This window comes from Pristiophorus japonicus, chromosome 4, assembly GCF_044704955.1.
Source record: "Pristiophorus japonicus isolate sPriJap1 chromosome 4, sPriJap1.hap1, whole genome shotgun sequence".
Taxonomy (NCBI): Eukaryota; Metazoa; Chordata; class Chondrichthyes; family Pristiophoridae; genus Pristiophorus; species Pristiophorus japonicus.
In genome coordinates, this window is record NC_091980.1 from 217,344,765 (window position 1) to 217,364,380 (window position 19,616).

The following is a 19,616-nucleotide window of genomic DNA, read 5'->3' on the forward strand; positions in this document are numbered from 1 at the left end:
GTATTCAACATTCAGGAAGGATAGACAGAAAGGAAAAGAAGGTGGCTTGGCGTTGCTGATTAAAGAGGAAATTAACGCAATAGTAAGTAAGGACATTAGCTTGGATGATGTGGAATCTGTATGGGTAGAGCTGTGGAATACCAAGGGCAGAAAATGCTAGTGTGAGTTGTGTACAGACCACCAAACAGTAGTAGTGAGGTTGGGGACATCATCAAACAAGAAATTAGGGATGCGTGCAATAAAGGTACAGCAGTTATCATGGGGGACTTTAATCTACATATAAATTGGGTACCCAAACTGGTAGCAATACGGTGGAGGAGGATTTCCTGGAGTGTATTAGGGATGGCTTTCTAGACTAATATGTTGAGGAACCAACTAGACGGCTGGCCATCCTAGACTGGGTGATGTGTAATGAGAAAGGACTAATTAGAAATCTTGTTGTGCGAGGCCTCTTGGGGAAGAGTGACCATAATATGGTAGAATTCTTTAGTAAGATGGAGAATGACACAGTTAAGTCCTGAACGTAAGGAAAGATAACTTTGATGGTAGAAGACGTGAGTTGGCTAGAATAGACTGGTGAATGATACTTAAAGGTTTGACAGTGGATAGGCAATGGCAAACATTTAAAGATCACATGGATGAGCTTGAACAATTGTACATCCCTGTCTGGAGTAAAAATAAAATGGGGAAGGTGGCTCAACCGTGGCTAACAAGGGAAAGTAAGGATAATGTTAAATCCAAGGAAGAGGCATATAAATTAGCCAGAAAAAGCAGCAAACCTGAGGACTGAGAGAAATTTAGAATTCAGCAGAGGAGGACTAAGGGTTTAATTAGGAGGGGGGAAATAGAGTATGAGAGTAAGCTTGCTGGGAACATAAAAACTAACTGCAAAAGCTTCAATAGATATGTGAAGAGAAAAGATTAGTGAAGACAAATGTAGGTCCCTTGCAGTCAGAATCAGGGGAATTTATAATGGGGAACAAAGAAATGGCAGACCAATTGAACAAATACTTTGGTTCTGTCTTTACGAAGGAAGACACAAATAACCTTCCGGAAATACTAGGGAATCGAGGGTCCAGTGAGAAGGAGGAACTGAAGGAAGTCCTTATTAGTCAGGAAATTGTGTCAGGGAAATTCATGGGATTGAAGGCCGATAAATCCCCAGGGTCTGATAGTCTGCATCTCAGAGTACTTAAGGAAGAGGCCCTAGAAATAGTGGATGCATTCATGATCATTTTCCAACAGTCTATCAACTCTGGATCGGTTCCTATGGACTGGAGGGTAGCTAATGTAACACCACTTTTTAAAAATGGAGGAAGAGAGAAAACAGGGAATTATAGACCGGTTAGCCTGACATCGGTGGTGGGGAAAATGTTGGAATCAATTATTAAAGATGAAATAGCAGTGCATTTGGAAAGCAGTGACAGGATCGGTCCAAGTCAGCATGGATTTATGAAAGTGAAATCATGCTTGACAAATCTTCTAGAATTTTTTGAGAATATAACTAGTAGAGTGGACAAGGGAGAACCAGTGGATGTGGTGTATTTGACTTTCAAAAGGCTTTTGACAAGGTCCCACACAAGAGATTGGTGTGCAAAATTAAAGCACATGGTATTGGGGGTAATGTATTGATATGGATAGAGAACTGGTTGGCAGACAGGAAGCAGAGAGTCAGGATAAATGGGTCCTTTTCAGAATGGCAGACAGTGATTAGTGGGGTGCCGCAGGGCTCAGTGCTGGGACCCCAGCTAGTTACAATATACATCAATGATTAAATGAAGGAATTGAGTATAATATCTCCAAGTTTGCAGATGACACTAAGCTGGGTGGCGGTGTGAGCTATGGGAAGGATGCCAAGAGGCTGCATGGTGACTTGGACAGGTTAGGTGAGTGGGCAAATGCATGGCAGATGCAGTATAATGTGGATAAATGTGAGGTTATCCACTTTGGTGGCAAAAACACGAAGGCAGAATATTATCTGAATGGTGGCAGATTAGGAAAATGGGAGGTGCAATGAGACCTGGGTGTCATGGTACATCAGTCATTGAAAGTTGGCCTGCAGGTACACCAGGCGGCGAAGAAGGCAAATGGTATGTTGGCTTTCATAGCTAGGGGATTTGAGTATAGGAACAGCGAGGTCTTACTGCAGTTGTACAGGGCCTTGGTGAGGCCTCACCTGGAATATTGTGTTCAATTTTGGTCTCCTAATCTGAGGAAGGACATTCTTGCTATTGAGAGAGTGCAGCGAAGGTTCACCAGACTGATTCCCAGGATGGCAGGAATGACATATGAGGAGAGACTGGATCAACTGGGCCTTTATACATTGGAGTTTAGAAGAAGGAGAGGGGATCTCATAGAAACATATAAAATTCTGATGGGACTGGACAGGTTAGATGAGGGTAGATTTGTTCCCGATGTTGGGGAAGTCCAGAACCAGGGGACACAGTCATAGGATAAGGGGTAGGCTATTTAGGACTGAGATGAGGAGAGACTTCTTCACTCAGAGAGTTGTTAACTTGTGGAATGTCCTGCCATAGAGAGTTGTTGATGCCAGTTAATTGGATATATTCAAGAGGGAGTTTGATATGGCCCTTACGGTTAAAGGAATCAAGGGGTATGGAGAGAAAGCAGGAAAGGGGTACTGAGGGAATGATCAGCCATGATCTTATCGAATGATGGTGCAGGCTCGAAGGGCCGAATGGCCTACTCCTGCACCTATTTTCTATGTTTCTATATTTTCTATGTTTCTATGTTGGCCTTCATTGCAAGCGGATTTGAGTACAGGAGCAAGGATGTCTTACTACAATTATACAGGGCCTTGGTGAGACCACACCTGGAGTATTGTGTGCAGTTTTGGTCTCTTTACCGAAGAAAGGATATACTGGCCATAGAGGGAGTGCAGCGAAGGTTCACCAGACTGATCCCAGGGATGGCAGGACTGTCGTATGAGGAGAGATTGGGTCGACTCGGCCTGTATTCACTAGAGTTTAGAAGAATGAGAGGGGATCTCATTGAAACGTTTAAAATTCTGACTGGGTTGGATAGACTGGATGTGGGGAGGATGTTTCCCCTGGCTAGGAAGTCTAGACAAGGGGTCACAGTCTCAGGATACGGGGTAGGAAATTTAGGACCGAGATAAGGAGAAATGTTTTCACTCAGAGGGTGGTGAATCTATGGAATTCTCTACCACAGAAGGTTGTGGAGGCCGAGTCACTGAATATATTTAAGAGGGAGATTGATAGATGTCTAGAAACAAATGGCATCAAGGGATATGGGGAAAAGGCGGGAATATGGTGTTGAGGTAGAGGATCAGCCATGATCAAGTTGAATGGTGGTGCAGACTCGAATGGCCTATTACTGCTCCTATTTTCTATGTTTTTAACTTGCAGAATGGGCATGTAATTGACAACTGAATTTTAATATATATAAGTGTCAGGTGGGGCATTTTGGTAGGAAGAATACGAAACTACATATTCTTTGAAAAACAAGAGTCTAAATGGGATTGGGGGTACAGATACAAAAATCACTTAAAGTACCATCATGGGTTAGTAAGGCTCTAAAGAAACAAATAAATCATTAGGGTTCATTTCTAGAGGGGTAGCATTGAACATCAGAGAAGCTATGTTAAATTTATATAGAACATTGGTTAGACCACACTTCGAGTATTGTGCATAGTTCTGGTCTCCATATTATAAAAAGGATATAGAGGCACTGGAGAAGGTGCAATAAAATTACAAGGATGATACCAGCACTAAGAGGTTATACATAACAGGAAAGGCTGCAAAGAGAAAACTGAGGGGTGATCTGATAGCGGTCTTGAAAATTATGAAATGGTTTGATAAGGTAGACGTAGAGAAATTGTTTCTACTCATGGGGGAGTTCAAAACTAGGGCCATAAATATAAGATAGTCACCAATCAGTACAATAGGGGGTCCAGGAGGAACTTCTTTACCCAGAGAATGGTTAGAATATGGAACTCACTACCACATGGAGTAGTTGAGGTAAATAGCATGGATGCAATGAATGGAAAGGTCGATAAACACATGAGGGAGAAAGGAATAGAAGGTTATGCTCATAGGGTTAGATGAAGAGGGGTGGGAGGAGGCTCGTGTGGAGCATTAAATACTTGCATGGACCAATTGAGCTGAATGGCCTGTTTCTGTGCTGTACATTTTATTTAATTCTATGTAATCTATGTAAATTAAATTGAGGCTTTTCTTATGCTAACCTATGCTGCTTCAAAGTAAATGGGAAGAGCAGAAGGTTGTATCTTTTTCCACCCTGGTTTTATAACTTTAAACCTTGAATTTCCACATTAGATTTGCTGCCAACAGAGGCTTTGCTAGCTAATTTGGCGGATCTGCTACACAACACTTGAGGTTCAAGATGCTCTGGAGGATCTTATACTTCATTTTCGGAATAATTTTCTGAAAATAACAATATGAATGGATCCCAAAAATGCTGAATACTAGGGATTAAAACTTATTTGAATTCAGATTAGTTCATGAGCCTGATTTGTTTTACAAGTTTCACCAGATATCAGAAAGGCCACCATTATGTTTACAATGCAAATGCCAAATTGGTTCCAAACTCTGATTTGTTATGAGATCTTCACAGATTTGGTCAATTATATTGGCCATTTGTAGCACCATCAGAGATGACAATACACTTCCATTGATGTACAGCTTCCCTTTCATATACACAATGCCAAATGACAATGCTTCACTTTTAAATTATAGTTATCCTATAAAGTTCTTTACTAGTAGTGCCCTGTTGTACTTGCTTACTGTGGTGAATCACAGCTCTTCGCATTGGCATGCTTGATGTGCCACAATTCTACCAGCTATGTCAGCCAGATTGAATATGGGTGTGTACATGCAGACACTAGTGGTATGCTCCAACATTTAGAGGATACCAGACCCTTTTAGCAGATCGGTGGATCAAAGGTTTTGTCCAATGTTATGGGAACAACATCAGTAAGGCTTACCCGCTATTGGATTGTCAGAGTCATTTCGCTACTGGATGCGTTAAGTCATGGCACCAACAGAGGATTGGGAAATATAACCAAGGGGTAGAAAAATGTGTAGCGTTATATTGTCATTTAGCTCAATGCAACAGGCAGTCGGCAATAAAGTCTACCAGCTGCACATCACAGTCCATAGTGGCTGGTATCTGTTGTATATCTTTAATAGCAGTCATAAATAACGGCGCAGCATCGGCACCAAAAGTACCGTCCAGTAAGATAGTGTCCTGAATGTGGCACTAAAATTCAGGCTTAATTTAGGCCACAATTACATGTGTAACGGCAATGTAGTTAGCATTACTGGGAGGGCATAAGTAAACAATGCCATCTCACCCACACTGGTGGCATTATACATGCCACTTGTGACAATCCTCCAGTTTCCTCCAAAACACCGAACACAACCGTACGTGCACAATTATCATTGAGGCTGTAAGTTTCAGGAAAACTTACAGAGCACTCAGTAAGTCTGGCTTGTATCCCCTGACAACACACCCTTCTATTCGCCCCAAGAATTTACCCACCTCAGTGCAAGAGGGAGAGACAGGAAACTTCACTCATTGCGACCAACAATTGATTTTTTTGTCACTGCAGAATCTTAAAACCGCGGTATGTGTGTTTGTCAATAATAGAGATGCGGCCGAATTCTAGTATGAGAAGTTTCTCGAATGTGAGCTCAGCGCTAACTCTGCTAGTAGTTTGCTTATTTTCCGATGGCAAATATTAAATGTAATCATCCCATTCTATGCCATGTCAAATCCATGGGAAATTGCCTCATATTTTGCAAAGCTTTGGCAATTAAATGGTTCATAGTTATTTAACACGTAAGAGGCAACATTTTCTCTTTTCCTAAAACGTGGATACATTTGTTCGAAATTAAGAGACTTAATAAAATTTTGGGAACACGACAGCCTGAGAAAGTGTATTGTCTGCCACGTTTTCGATAACATTAGTGAAGAAAGGAGTTTCGCCTCTTCCCAGCACCAGATATTCGAGTTTTGCTTTTGATTTCAAATCAGGTCAGCTGAACACTTATTAATATTTATAAGTTTTCTAGCTACTTGTACCAATCAATGTGTATGTAACAGTCTACATATGGATTACTAAACGTATATCTTAGAACGCATTTGATTGTGGATTTAGTCTTTTTTAGTGTTCCAATCAAACCTGAAAGACTTGAAAGACTTGCATTTATATAGCGCTTTTCATGACCTGAGGAGGTCTCAAAACGCTTTACAGCCAATGAAATATTGAAGTGCAGTCACTGTTGTAATGTAGGAAACACATTTGAGCACAGCAAGCTCCCACAAACAGCAATGTGATAATGGCAAAATAATCTGCTTTTTTTAGTGATGTTGATTGAGGGATAGATAATGGCCAGGACACCGAGAATATCTCCCCTGTTCTTCTTCCAAATAATGCCATGGGTTATTTTGCCTCCACCTGTGAGAGCAGACCGGGCCTCGGTTTAACGTCTCATCCGAAAGATGGTAGCTCGAACAATGCAGCAGTCCCTCAGTATGGCACTGGAATGTCATGCTAGAATGTTGTACTTCTCAGGAATGGGACTTCAACCTACAACTTACTGATGTCCTCACGTCTAACAGTAAATCTAAAAAGGATGGAATACAAACTTCTCTACAAAAGTCAAGTAACCTGTCCTTTTTTTAAAAGTGTGATGAATATCTGTCCACTGACATTTATATTAGTGTTATAATTTAATTTCAACTGGATCTGGCAAAAAAAAATCATCCAAATAATGAATTCCAAATCTATTAAACAGTAAGCAATGGCACATTTCTAATATCCCTCCAGTTCACTGGGCATTCAGAGGCCAGCTTTACTCTCCATCTTTTCGTTTTGGTTCCTGGCGGAGGTGTCACTGAGCATGCTTAAAGGACAATAACTATGATTTCTGCACTGTTACATGCCAGTGTTTGCTCAAAGATGTATAATGTGCTTCTTGTAGATATAACTTACAGTTATGAAAAGATAGAAGTTGCAATAAATGCATGACGCATTTTGACTAACCCGTTTAGAATTCGGAATGAATTATCAATTGCACTGTATTCACATGCTCCGAGTTCAGTGAATTTCAATCGAAGCTGCAATAGACCAATAAAGTGAAAATCGTTTGTTATATTTTCAATAGCTGTTGATCCTTATAAGGCATGACAGAGATATATATTGTTAGACTGAATACAGTTCTAACTCAAACATTCTGAAATTGGGAAGATATATAGTCTTTATTGACGTTTGAAAGTCTCAAAGTGTAAAATATAGAAAAAATAAAAAGCAGTTTTGCTGAATGGGCGAACTCGGAATTGCAAAGTAAGCTTTCGGACCAAATAGTGGATAAAGACTTTTAAAACATTGCGTTTAATATAATTTAACATAAGGATGTCAACCTAAAAACAGATCTTTCTGAAAAGTAGTCTTCAGCTAGCAAATTATTTGGAACGGAAGTGTTTCTAAACTTATTGATACTTGCTTTGGAGGCAGTTCAGCGAAGGTTCACAAGGTTGATTCCGGAGATGAGAGGGTTGACTTATGAGGAAAGGTTGAGTAGGTTGGGCCTTTACTCATTGTAATTCAGAAGAATGAGAGGAGATCTTATCAAAACGTAGAAGATTAGAGGGGGTTTGACAAGGTAGATGCATAGAGGATGTTTCCACTGATAGAGGAGAATAGAACTAGAGGGCATAATCTTAGAATACAGGTCACCCGTTTAAAACTGAGGTGAGGAGAAATTTCTTCTCTCAGAGAGTTGTGGATCTGTAGAATTCGCTGCCTCAGAGAGCTGTGAAAGCTGGGAGATTGAATAAATTTAAGACAGAAATTGACAGTTTCTTAAATGAAAAGGGAATAAGGGATTATGGGGAAGTGGACCTGAGTCCATGATCGGATCAGCTATGATCGTATTAAATGGCGGAGCAGGCTCGAGGGCCTTATGGCCTACTCCTGCTCCTATTTCTTATGTTCTTATGTGTTATGTATAAGCAACAGCACAGACTAATTGGGCCGAATGGCATATCTCCCGTGCTGTATATTCTACGTCGTTTTATTTCCAAGTTTGGAGCGCACACTGAAGCCAATTTCAAAAACTGGTTGCTTGCTTTGTTTCTTATGGGTGTATTTTTGCTCACTTAAGTCAAACGTAGCAAATATCTAAAATCGTTTCTAAATATTTAGCATAACCCATTGCTCAAATTTGCTTTGAGAAATCTGTAACCCCTTGGCGATGCTGTAAACATGCAATGTTTGAGTCGTGCGACTGCACAGTTCTTTGAAGCTTTTAAACTGAACAAATCACTGACTCTTTGTTAGAAAGGATTTAATCCTTTCCCGGGCTTTTCATACATCCTACTAATGTATTTTCCACTTGTTTCTTTAATTGAAGAAATGTATCTTTTCATTACAAATTCTTTAACGTGAGCTATAAATCATTGATTTATGTCTCTCCCAGAGGTATGAAATTGGGAATTATTTAAAGAGAGACAGATTTAGCATTATCATTACAAGATACAGTTCTTCAATTAAGAGACAAGTACTTTGCAACAGTTTAGAAAAACATAGCAAGGGATCAATATATTTGCGGAGGTGGGTGAACATTGTGTGGAGAGATTGCTTCTATAGCCGAAATCCTTCAAATTGCACAAGTTTGTATTTACCAATGCAAGAGGTGTTAATTTTCTACGTTTATCACTGTTTTTCATCCAAAACCTTAACACAAAGAGAGCGTCGGTTTTCTGAGCGTTGATCTGGTTGATACTTTAGGTTTCCTCTTTAAAGCTTTCTGAACTCTAACCGGAAAACACAACACTTTATATACTAGAATGCTCCAGGAATCTATTATTGAAAAATCCTAAATCTTTTCATGAAAATATAAGGGCATATTCCACAATACAAGGTGAAATGAGAAGATGTCGACTTGAATACCATATTGAAGGCTTGATTTTCACTGCTGTGATGATCAGTAGAATATTGCCTTCTGTTTCACCTTCTTTATCTGCATTTTTACAGTTTGTTTCTGGTGCATTAAATTGACCTTAACTTCGGCGTGATCTTATTAGCCAAAAAAGCTTTGGCGCAGGAAAACATATTAAAATCATTATGATCTAATGAGCTAGGCGAGGCGAACTGGATTGTTATTTTTGTTTTATGAAACGTGCACCATTAGCACAAATATATTTTATACACCTTCTGCTTTTGTGTCTGCATTTTGTGAGAAATTTGAATCTTGACGTATGAAAGGAATGTCACTTTAAACTGAACCATGTATATAACTTAATTTACCCTATCTTCGCACAATATAGTATGACCTAATGTTGTGCTGCATTAAGATTTCTAGAAAGTATTACGATCAATCGAAATAGTGAGTTGAGTTACACTGTATACTTCAATTTGAGATAGAAGATGCAATTCAATTAAGATAGTTAACTGATTCATGATGAAAACTGAATGCTTAAAATATTGAATGTGGTAGTAAATTTCAAGGAACGCTCCACTTTCCATAATTTTACTGTGATTGTCCAAATTGTAAATGCGAAACAAACTGTTTGCGATATATGTACATCGGTCGGCATGCCATATAATTTAACAAATGGCTTGCACCATAATCTGGATAAAGTGGAACTCCTATTGTTCTGATAAAATAATGTAGGAGGTAACTACTGGCGATATTCTGGAATTGAATCGGATTTAGAGAAAACAACGTTTGTTAGACTGAAAAAAATCTTGGTTTTAATATTGTTGACAAATCACAACTGTTTTTTTTCCAGAGCAAACGTTCCACAAATCGACATCTCATCAATTTCTATCACTACAAGAAGTTTGAATTACGTCTGCCTGTAAAATCTGGAGTTGGAGAGAAAGGGAACAATTGGGCACTCATCGTACTTTCCCCCCTGAATAACTTGTAAGTAGAAACCCATCAACAGAGGCCGCTGTTCGCGTTCAGTTTCTATTAAATGGGATTTCTCAAAGGCATACCTCGCTTGCTATCGACCTACTGCAGTGTTACTAATTGTTGCTGGGCTGCTGGGAATTACAAAGTCGCAAAGTAGAACGTGCTGTGATTTGGAAGCGCTCTGCGCTGTCGGGTATAGTGTCTATTGGCTTCACTTTCTGCTAATTAATTCAGTTGTTTGTTGATGTTACTTTCTAGAGTTAATCATCAAGCAAGTGCAAGATGTCTAATTGTTGCAAGCATGTATTATAATCAAAACAACTTTCCCTTGTCGTCCCATATATATCCGCACTGATAGTTATGAACATTCGGATAACACTTTAAGATGTTCGGCATCAATACGCGATTAAAATAGAGCTGATAGTTGATAGTTTACATAAAATGATGCCCCTCCGGTAAAATAACCGTGTGACAACTATCAAATATCAACAATATAATGTTATTGCCTCTCTGTACTTTTAAAACTTTGCACACCATGTTTACCCCAGTTTGCTAAATCTGGATAATGGTAACTGGACTCGAGCTCGGTTCTGACACAGACGCGGAATTCCAATGTGTATGATTTTTAGGCACTTTAGTTTATCAACCTATATCCAATTATAAACCTGGTCCAAAAGGCTTGTATTGTTTGTCAAATTTCGAAATAATTCTATTCCAAAAAGTATCTATGCAATGTAATTATATATATTAGCGTTGGTGCAGGAGCTGGAAACATTGCAAATATTTACGGCTTTCAATTTGTGTTGTGGGATTCTGATTATTTATTGATAAGTATAGAAACTTACATAACAAATGGTTTGTGCAAATGTATTCCCTTTTACACGAATAAATGATTGCAATGATTAAGTTTCAATATGCATTATTTTAAATATAATTTAATAGCAGAGTTTTCCATTGATGAAATGTGTACATATTTTACATAGATGTGGAATCACACCTATACAAACAAAATATGCAACTTTGGAAACACTTTCACATGAAAATACTTTTCTGAATGTTCATTAAAATATAATTGAATAGCTTCATGGTCAATAAATGTATCTTGCACTTTTCAAACATGAAGTCTGTTCAATATTCATCCTGTTGTGATCGGAGAGGAAAAAGCGTACCAAACGTTGATGTAAGAAGGAAGGTCCTGTTCACACAGCGCAGCAAAACAATCTCAATAATGAATAGCAGTTCACTGTATGTTTCGGCTATCAAAACCCCCAAATGAACGTAACACGCTGCTATATCGCCATTACGATTTTCACTATAATAACACTAATTATACTTGAAAGGCAATTAAAGGGTTCTGGTTTTGTGTATCTGGCCATTGTGTTGACCAGTTCGTCACATCGCTTAATGCCAGGTGAAACATAAAATGCAATCCCATTCTGCTAAAAGCATTAGAATACTATATCTATTTTATAAAGTTCATATCGCAACTACTGCTTGAAAATTATAAAATCTGTTTTCAAAGAACTGTGGTTAGTATTATAATTCTCACTACTTTACAACCTTCAAAAGTGAGACCCCAGAAACACGAGAGAAACTAAACTTTTATCCGAAATACAAGTTTGTGACTTTGATATCAAATTTAGTGACATTTATTTTGTTCCACCAACTGACGCATATCTGTATAACACCCTGGTCTTGGCGGGACCATTTGCATTAGCTTTTGGGCCATTTGATTGACAATATCTAGCCTTGTACGACATCTCGAGTATTATCAAATGGATTGTGTAAGGTCAGAAGCTATTGAACAATCTCCATGTAGACCGCCATGAAGTGCACATAACTATAGAAAGGACTGCGCCATTCTCAAAATAGGATTGTATGAACCTGCACATTGTATATCATCCCTCCTTGGTTATTACATAACAGCTGGGCAGAGAATGGGGTCAATAATAGGGTAAGATCGCGCACATTATTCATACAATAATAAATAACTATTCCAGTGCTTCAAGCAGTAACACACATTAATATTGGAAAAGAAGAATCAATTTTCACAGCGTTATGTGGATAATCGAGCAATTAAAAATGTTTTGCACATCATAATTTTTTTTTTACTAGATAATCAGCAGCCAATGTGCATTTTAAGTCTGTAAATTAAATGCAGTATTACAATGACTGGCTATTAGTAATTCGGAGTTTGATTCAGAAAAAGAAAATATATGATTCCAAAGATAGAATTGTATTGTTTAGTGAGCTTTTAGGCTTACCGTATTAAACATGCCTGGAATATCTCTAACAATCATCCCACCTCTGCCGGTAGTGCTCGTTAGTATTTTAACGTTGTTATTATAAAGTAAATAAAGACTGACTTTAAATTAAATAATTTATAAAACCACTCGTTCGAATGCAGTATCTATTTGCAACAGCAATATAAGATATGTGATTGCGATAATTCGTAAGATCATATATTGCATAATAAATCCCAAAATATTTGGGGATTTGAAATTAACGGGCGATGGGTGGAAGTCATTAGCACAGGAATGAACAGAACCACAGTTGGACAGAGATGTACCTCTTCGTGTACTAGTGTAAACTCTATATATAGATACACCAATCAAAAATTGATTGCAAACGGCACAAATACTTCATTATACGGGTAGGATGATATACAAGCTATCAATTAACTGAACATACTATAGGCAAGATCTTTTTTTAAACTGTCAATCTGATTTATGACCGGAATTTCGTTTATCTAAATGTTGTTAAGAAATGTGAAATGTTTAAAGGATTATATAGATGCCAGTCAGAATACTTTATGTGATTTAATGCAAGTTACCTTGTTTCAAATGTAAGTGTGCAAATCGTGAATTTTGCGCCAGAAAATATAAGGTAAATGTTACAATCGTGGTGTATTTTGGGGATGGGTACAGTAAATATCTGCTTCAGCGCAGAAAGGGACATTTAACATGCGGATTCAAGAATAACATTCTGACATTAAATCTTGTGGAAATCTCGCCTCTCCAGGAGAAGTGAAGTATAATCAGGGCAGAGGTTTACACTTGAACGATGTTAACTCATGCGGGAGCCTTCTTTCTCCTGAAAGACTTCTTGGCTACTGAATAAGAGCCCCTGAATTGAAGCAAAATGATCCTTATGCATTAATATCGAGCACAGCCACAAAGCGAACAAGCATTTATGCTGCCACTCTGACTAAAGATATTTAGTTATTCCTAGGTAGCAAGTGCACTTTTACATTACTTAAGTATAATTTAACCATACTGAAAACACGATCTAAAAGTGCAATTATCCCCTGGCTTTATCAATGATATCAAAAGTCAGAGTTAAACACTGACCTTCGCGTAAACATAACCACTGATAATACAATGAAATCTTATTGCACATCCTTTATAGATAATGCACTGAACCAACGGATACCTTCAAATGTTCGGTTATTTAATATTTCACAAAATTAAAATATGTTTGCAAGGTAAACTCGAAAGTATTTACCTTGCCATCAGCATGTTACCTAATTATCTTAGCAAGATGTTGAGCTCTATTGTTTGCTCGTTTGCGCTCATGCCCCGCCTCTCCTGTCTGTCTAAAACCTGGCGCCTGGCTACAACAAACAAAAGCTAGGCGCTCGCAGGTCTATAGCCTCGACTTAATACAATTAAGGCGGACTTCAATCACTCTCTTACGTGTACGTCCACAAGATCGGCGCTAACATAACACTGTTTATCCGTTCAGCAAATTTGCCTACTTCGCTGCTGAACCATGTCGATGAGCCCCAAGCATACTACGCCCTTCTCAGTTTCAGATATTTTGAGCCCCATCGAAGAGAGCTACAAGAAAGTTGGCATGGACGCAGCGGGTAACCTCGGAGTTCACTTGACAACTTACCGGCAGCCACAGGTCTCTCAGCCGGGCATGCAACAACACCCGATCGGACATAATACGTCGGTGCCTGCGGCGACTTACCACATGTCGCACGGGGTCCCCCAGCTTTCACACGCTGCTATGGGAGGCTACTGCAACGGCAATATTGGCAACATGGGCGAGCTTCCTGCTTACCAAGATACCATGAGGAACAGTGCAAGCGCGACAGGCTGGTACGGGACGAATCCGGATCCACGCTTTTCATCCAGTGAGTGGAATAATTAGATTCTAATAAACAGGACCAGTTAAACAGTAAGCTATTCAAACTGTAAACATATTTCAAATATTCTAAATTTGTTGAGATTATGAAAATGACGTTCAAAAATTAGTATTTCCAATCTCATGTTTTTCTAATGCATTTGTTTTGCATGTTTCGATTTTTCATTAAGATCGGATCAAGTATTTTTTTAATACATAACGCAACTAGTACTCAGTTGCATTTCAAACACCTTAGTTTTCGTTCACGTGCTTTCTCTTGTGTCGCAAGTCGGTATATTTTGTGGTGTCAATATATAGACAGTTTAAGTGATCCTATCCTTGTACAGTACAGATATTTCTTGCACTTTACTTGTGTTTCAAGTACTGTACTAATGTACCCAGATTAAACGTGTTTAAATGTAGAAAACACGCATTAGCAATGTGGAATAATGTTGGAAAGGTATATTTGCCCAGTGCACAGGGAAGTAGTGTTGTTATCTTTATTTATACATGTTTTACAATGTTTAAATACATATAATACATTGTCCTAAAGTTAAACATTGCTCTTTGAAAACCGCAACAACATTTCTACACAAATTAAAAATATACAATCCTGTATAGTTTATTCAGCAAAACTACCCTTTAAACATTAAAAAACTTTCCAACCTAAATCTTTTTTTGTAATACCAGCTTTTTAAAGTGACTGAAATTCCTAATCGTTTGCAAACAAATATATATTAGAAGCCTGTTCCATTTAAAGCTACTAAATTGAAACAGGGCACTCAAAAATTACTGCAATGAATGGAAAATGTTATCTTAATTTAATTGATTAATTTTATGGAACACCTCTATGTGGTTTGGGATTTTTATATTAAAATTGTGCTGGAATAAATATACCTTTGAAAATCATGTATACTTACTTAATTGTAAAAGTCTTTGTCTAAGTTTATTCTTTTATCCCCACTCTCTAGTTTCCCGCTTCATGGCCCCGTCCTCAGGAATGAACATGGGCGGAATGGGTGCATTGGGTTCTCTTGGAGACGTTGGCAAACCCATGGCTCCTCTCCAGAGTACACCTAGGAGAAAACGCAGAGTGCTTTTCTCTCAAGCCCAGGTTTATGAGTTAGAGAGGCGCTTCAAGCAGCAGAAATACCTCTCAGCCCCTGAAAGAGAACATTTGGCCAGTATGATCCATCTCACGCCCACTCAGGTGAAGATCTGGTTCCAGAACCACCGTTATAAGATGAAGCGGCAAGCCAAAGACAAGGCAGCTCAGCAGCACATGCAGCAGGACAACAACACTTGCCAACAGCAGCAGCAGTCTCCGAGAAGAGTAGCTGTACCTGTTCTGGTTAAAGATGGAAAACCATGCCAAGGAGGTGCCAATGCCCCAAGCACGACTATGCAGACCCAGCAACTGCAATCGACCAACACACCGATCACAGTGGCTACCAATGGCACTGCTCACGGCCCAAGCCAGCAAGCAAATAGCACAGGTCAGACATCGGAATTAGGGCAAACCTCAGGAAGTCCTTCGTCTATCCAAAGCCACGTCACTAGCTTGTCTCACCTAAACTCTTCTAGTTCTGATTATGGTACAGCCATGTCATGCTCTACTTTACTGTATGGTAGGACCTGGTGAATGATTCACTTAGTTTGTGTTTTAACACAATTGTATTGATTCATATCTGCTGTATTTTGGTAAAGTGTTCGGGTACTAATTTGCGTAGATATGCATCAGTATAGGAGGAGGCCCCTGCTGAAGTGATGGCAAAACGCTGTAAATTTATTTTGTTTTGTAGACTTGGAATGGAATTGCTGGCTGGACTTATATCACAGTGAAAGAGATTGCTCCATATGCAGACATAGACTGAACTCTACAGAACACAGATCTGTTCATATGTAAGATCTGTAAATATAACATTTTTTGTGGGGGTCGTATAGAATGAAGCTTTCGAAATATAATACAGTATTAACAAAAAAATGTGACACCCAGTAATATTCTTTCCTCGGAAAGAAAAGAAACGATAGCTTATTGGCATTTTCTTAGTTTTTACTATAAAACTTAGATGCACATTTCTGTAAAATACACATGTCTGGGCTGAATTTATAGTTTTTAGTAATTTGTATATTATGCTGTAAAAAATGTTTTCATCATGGACTGAGCGTGTACAGTATTTGATAGTTTGTTCGTTATTGCCGGCGTAAGAAAGTCGTTTTTGTTGTAACTTAAAATAGTTAATTGGTATAAATATAGTTCTGAGAGCTTCTAATAAATTATGAAACCCTAAACCACAATACCCACAACTGTTTTATTGCATATCATTGTACATTTCCCTTAATTTTCACCATTGTTATTTGCCCTTCCGTGAAGCGATGAGAACTCTGCAATTTATTCACAGCGAATTTATGGTTTCAATTATATAAAATAGGTAAAGAGGTAATAGGTCATATGTTCCCGTTGCCTCAATAAGTAATCTCCTGTTGGAAAAATGTCCCACGATTTTCCTGTTTAATTTTTAAAGCACAGGCAAAGCCTTTTCGATGTCTAAAAGCTGATGAAATCCGTTATTATATTAAATTTACCATTTACTAGAAGAACATGTTTTTTTGTTAGAGAGGCTAGCGTGTAATTTTACTGAAAAAATAATTTGACGCAAGTTTAGTTTATTTTTTAAACGTGTAAGCTATTTTCTGATGTAAATTAATTACAACCCAGTAGAATGCTTACATTCTAAATACGAACCGAATGACCTGTGCTGTTACTGGCGCTGTTGATAACGAACAGTTCAAAGTCCACAAATGTCAAACGTCACAAGGTTCAATTTGTGGATTGGCCGTAAACTGCAGAATCGAACAGAGTAATGGTCTAAACACTTAGAGCGCTTCGCCGATATTTATTTTGAATTAATTCCACAGAGTGAATTAAAGTTAAAGTAGTTAATGAGGCCAAAGTGCATTTCAATTAGAACGATCAAGTATGATTTCTCCATGGAAGACACTGTTTGTTTTGGCATTAAGGAAATCTCATTTGTTTGCTGTAGGAAAAAGGCAAAGATCTACGTGTTACCCGGCCAGCTCAGGCCGATTCAAAACTAAGCTCGCAAATATGTGTGTGTGTTTAGTACGCACGCGTTTCAACGCGAATTAAACATTCTTAAATGACGTGATCCAATAATCAGTTTAACTGTCATTTTATTAACGGCGCTGGGATTCATTCTCAGCAAGGCCAGTGTTTGGCGCGTAACTGATTCCGTCAGCCATCCTCACAGTTGAGCAGTTTGAATACAAAATTTGAGTCATTCAAAAAGCTTCAAAATTCTAATATTTTTATGTATCAGAATCGAAAATATAGCGATTAGAATGAAGGAGAGATGCCATTCAAGGGCACATGGAAAGGAAATGGTCAATATAACTCATGGTGGTGAAGGCTGGAAGGGCCGAATGGCCTACTCCTGCACATATTTTCCATGTTTCTATGTTTCTAGATTTGAATTCGACCCTATATTTGATTTTTCAGTCTGTGGCTGGATGGAGTTTATTCAGTGTTAAAAGGTCAGATGCACTTTCGCACGAAAGATAAACTCTCTGTTTATGACGTGATCCTTGCGTGTTTGATTATTAACAAACATCAATGTTAGAAGTTTTAGTAGAAAACGAAGCGCTCTTTCACTGACAGACAACAGTGATGATCGATGTTTATATCAAAATTGGCAATGCAGTTGATATGTGCCTTTTAAACATTTAGAAGGTCCTTTTTGATTAAACACACTTTGATTTGCGGCGATTTTTTATAGCCTTATTTTTTATGTTACAATCTCACTGAAATAAACATAACTGTCACGACTAAGGAATGCATTAATCTCCTTTCAAATGTACTTACCGGCAATCTCCCTTTATAAGTTCAGCCGAATACTATTTAAGTGAAGCACATCAAGAAAAAGAAGCCTTTTAAAGTGACCCTTGTAATGTTGCATCAATATAATTGTGCGAACTCCTTTAAAATTGTACACGCTTAAATATTTCTAGGATCTATTCTCGATGTGTTCCACTGAGAAGACCCCAAAGACGAATGTCATTATTTTTATGAGCCATATATAAATCTCTGTTACAAGTGAAAGCGCCTTCTTCAAGAGGTAGCTCAGGCCGAGGCCCTTCAGGAGATGGTATTCACAAACAAAGTAGAGTTAAGGGGTAAACACTAAAGGCTCGACTCTCCAAAGAAATGCTGCAAGGGAAGGTTTATACAACATTCCGATTGTTAAATATTTATGTATACACTCAGTAGCGGTGGATTTACAGCTTTTTAGATACCATTATTATTTTGTTTTAACCGAAGTAGTCCACGCTGATGCTTGTAAAAGGATGCAGCTGATCAGGGAGCTGTTTAAATTAAGCTCACAGCTTGTTTGGAGATTTTCGGTTGTCTGGATGCTGAGGAATGACCTCGGGAAAATGTAGCTATCAGGTAGGTCAAAGCGGTTTCATCAGTGTTTGTTAAAAAGGTGTGCCAAACACTCTCAGTTAATACATGTAGTGTTTATGGTCCGGGATGGGGCTATAATGCGTTTCAAATTTGCATCCATTCTTTTATTTATAACAAATGAAAAATTCGCAATAAAAGTATTAATAATTTATTGACAAAGATTTGGTATTAATTTATGTGGTGATATGCAAGCCCATTTTCTATGCCAAATGCAAAGATAAGTAGTCACATGGATGACAAGCAATGTTTGACGTTGTGTAGTTTGATGTTCTTTAATCTAGAGTTGGAGCCAAATCTATAGGTGCATGCAGTATTATCCGTCGTTACTTCTGCCCAAAATTAGACATTTAATAATGTTATGGAGTCGGCTGAATGTAATTTTTTTTAGTCACAGGATGTTACTGCTAACGACAGGAATATAATTGATATATTTCATAGCCAAGCATGAAATTATATTCAGATCAGTACAAACTAATATTTACAAAGGTTCGATCTAACGTTCTGAATTGTACTCTTTCTCAAATCGACAAATGCGTTTTTTTATGAAAGGCATTCATTGCGGCCTAGTGCAACACTAGCAGAAAATCTCTTTTTCTATTCATAACGAAAATACGTTCAAAATGCATCAGTTGTTTTAAAATATGCTATGCTAGCAACAATTACCTAAGTAGAAGATTAGAGGTAAAATAATACAGAACCTTAGTGTGGCGCACAATAACACAGAGACTTATAAAAAGAGACCGAAAGGCACAGACAACAAATGTGGAAAGGTTGTATGCAACTGGAATACATTGCTTTTTCTAGATACGTATGGAGTATTAAAATGAAGGAATATAACTGCAGTACACCGGTCCTCATCATCAGTATAGTCAAGGTGCAGAAATAAATGTTAAATTAATGTTACACATTTTGAATTTATTCTACAGCAACGTTCCCATTTACTAGTAACTAAAGATTTGAAAATTACATTACCCTCAAGTATTTTTTTGTAACTCTGCTCCTGAAATGATGATTCAGATTCTTATTAGGTTTTTAAGATCACGAAATGTTCTTGCACTTTTTCTGTTGCC

At 38.1% G+C, this 19,616-nt stretch overlaps 1 protein-coding gene across 1 annotated transcript; it reads left to right on the top strand.

Annotated features, from left to right (window-relative positions):
- Positions 1-13,700: 13,700 nt before the first annotated feature.
- nkx2.1 (NK2 homeobox 1) lies at positions 13,701-15,702 on the top strand. Its single transcript, XM_070877452.1, has 2 exons — positions 13,701-14,070; positions 15,032-15,702. Exons 1-2 carry the CDS (start codon positions 13,701-13,703, stop codon positions 15,700-15,702), a joined length of 1,041 nt encoding a protein of 346 aa, XP_070733553.1.
- The last annotated feature ends 3,914 nt before the right edge of the window (positions 15,703-19,616 follow it).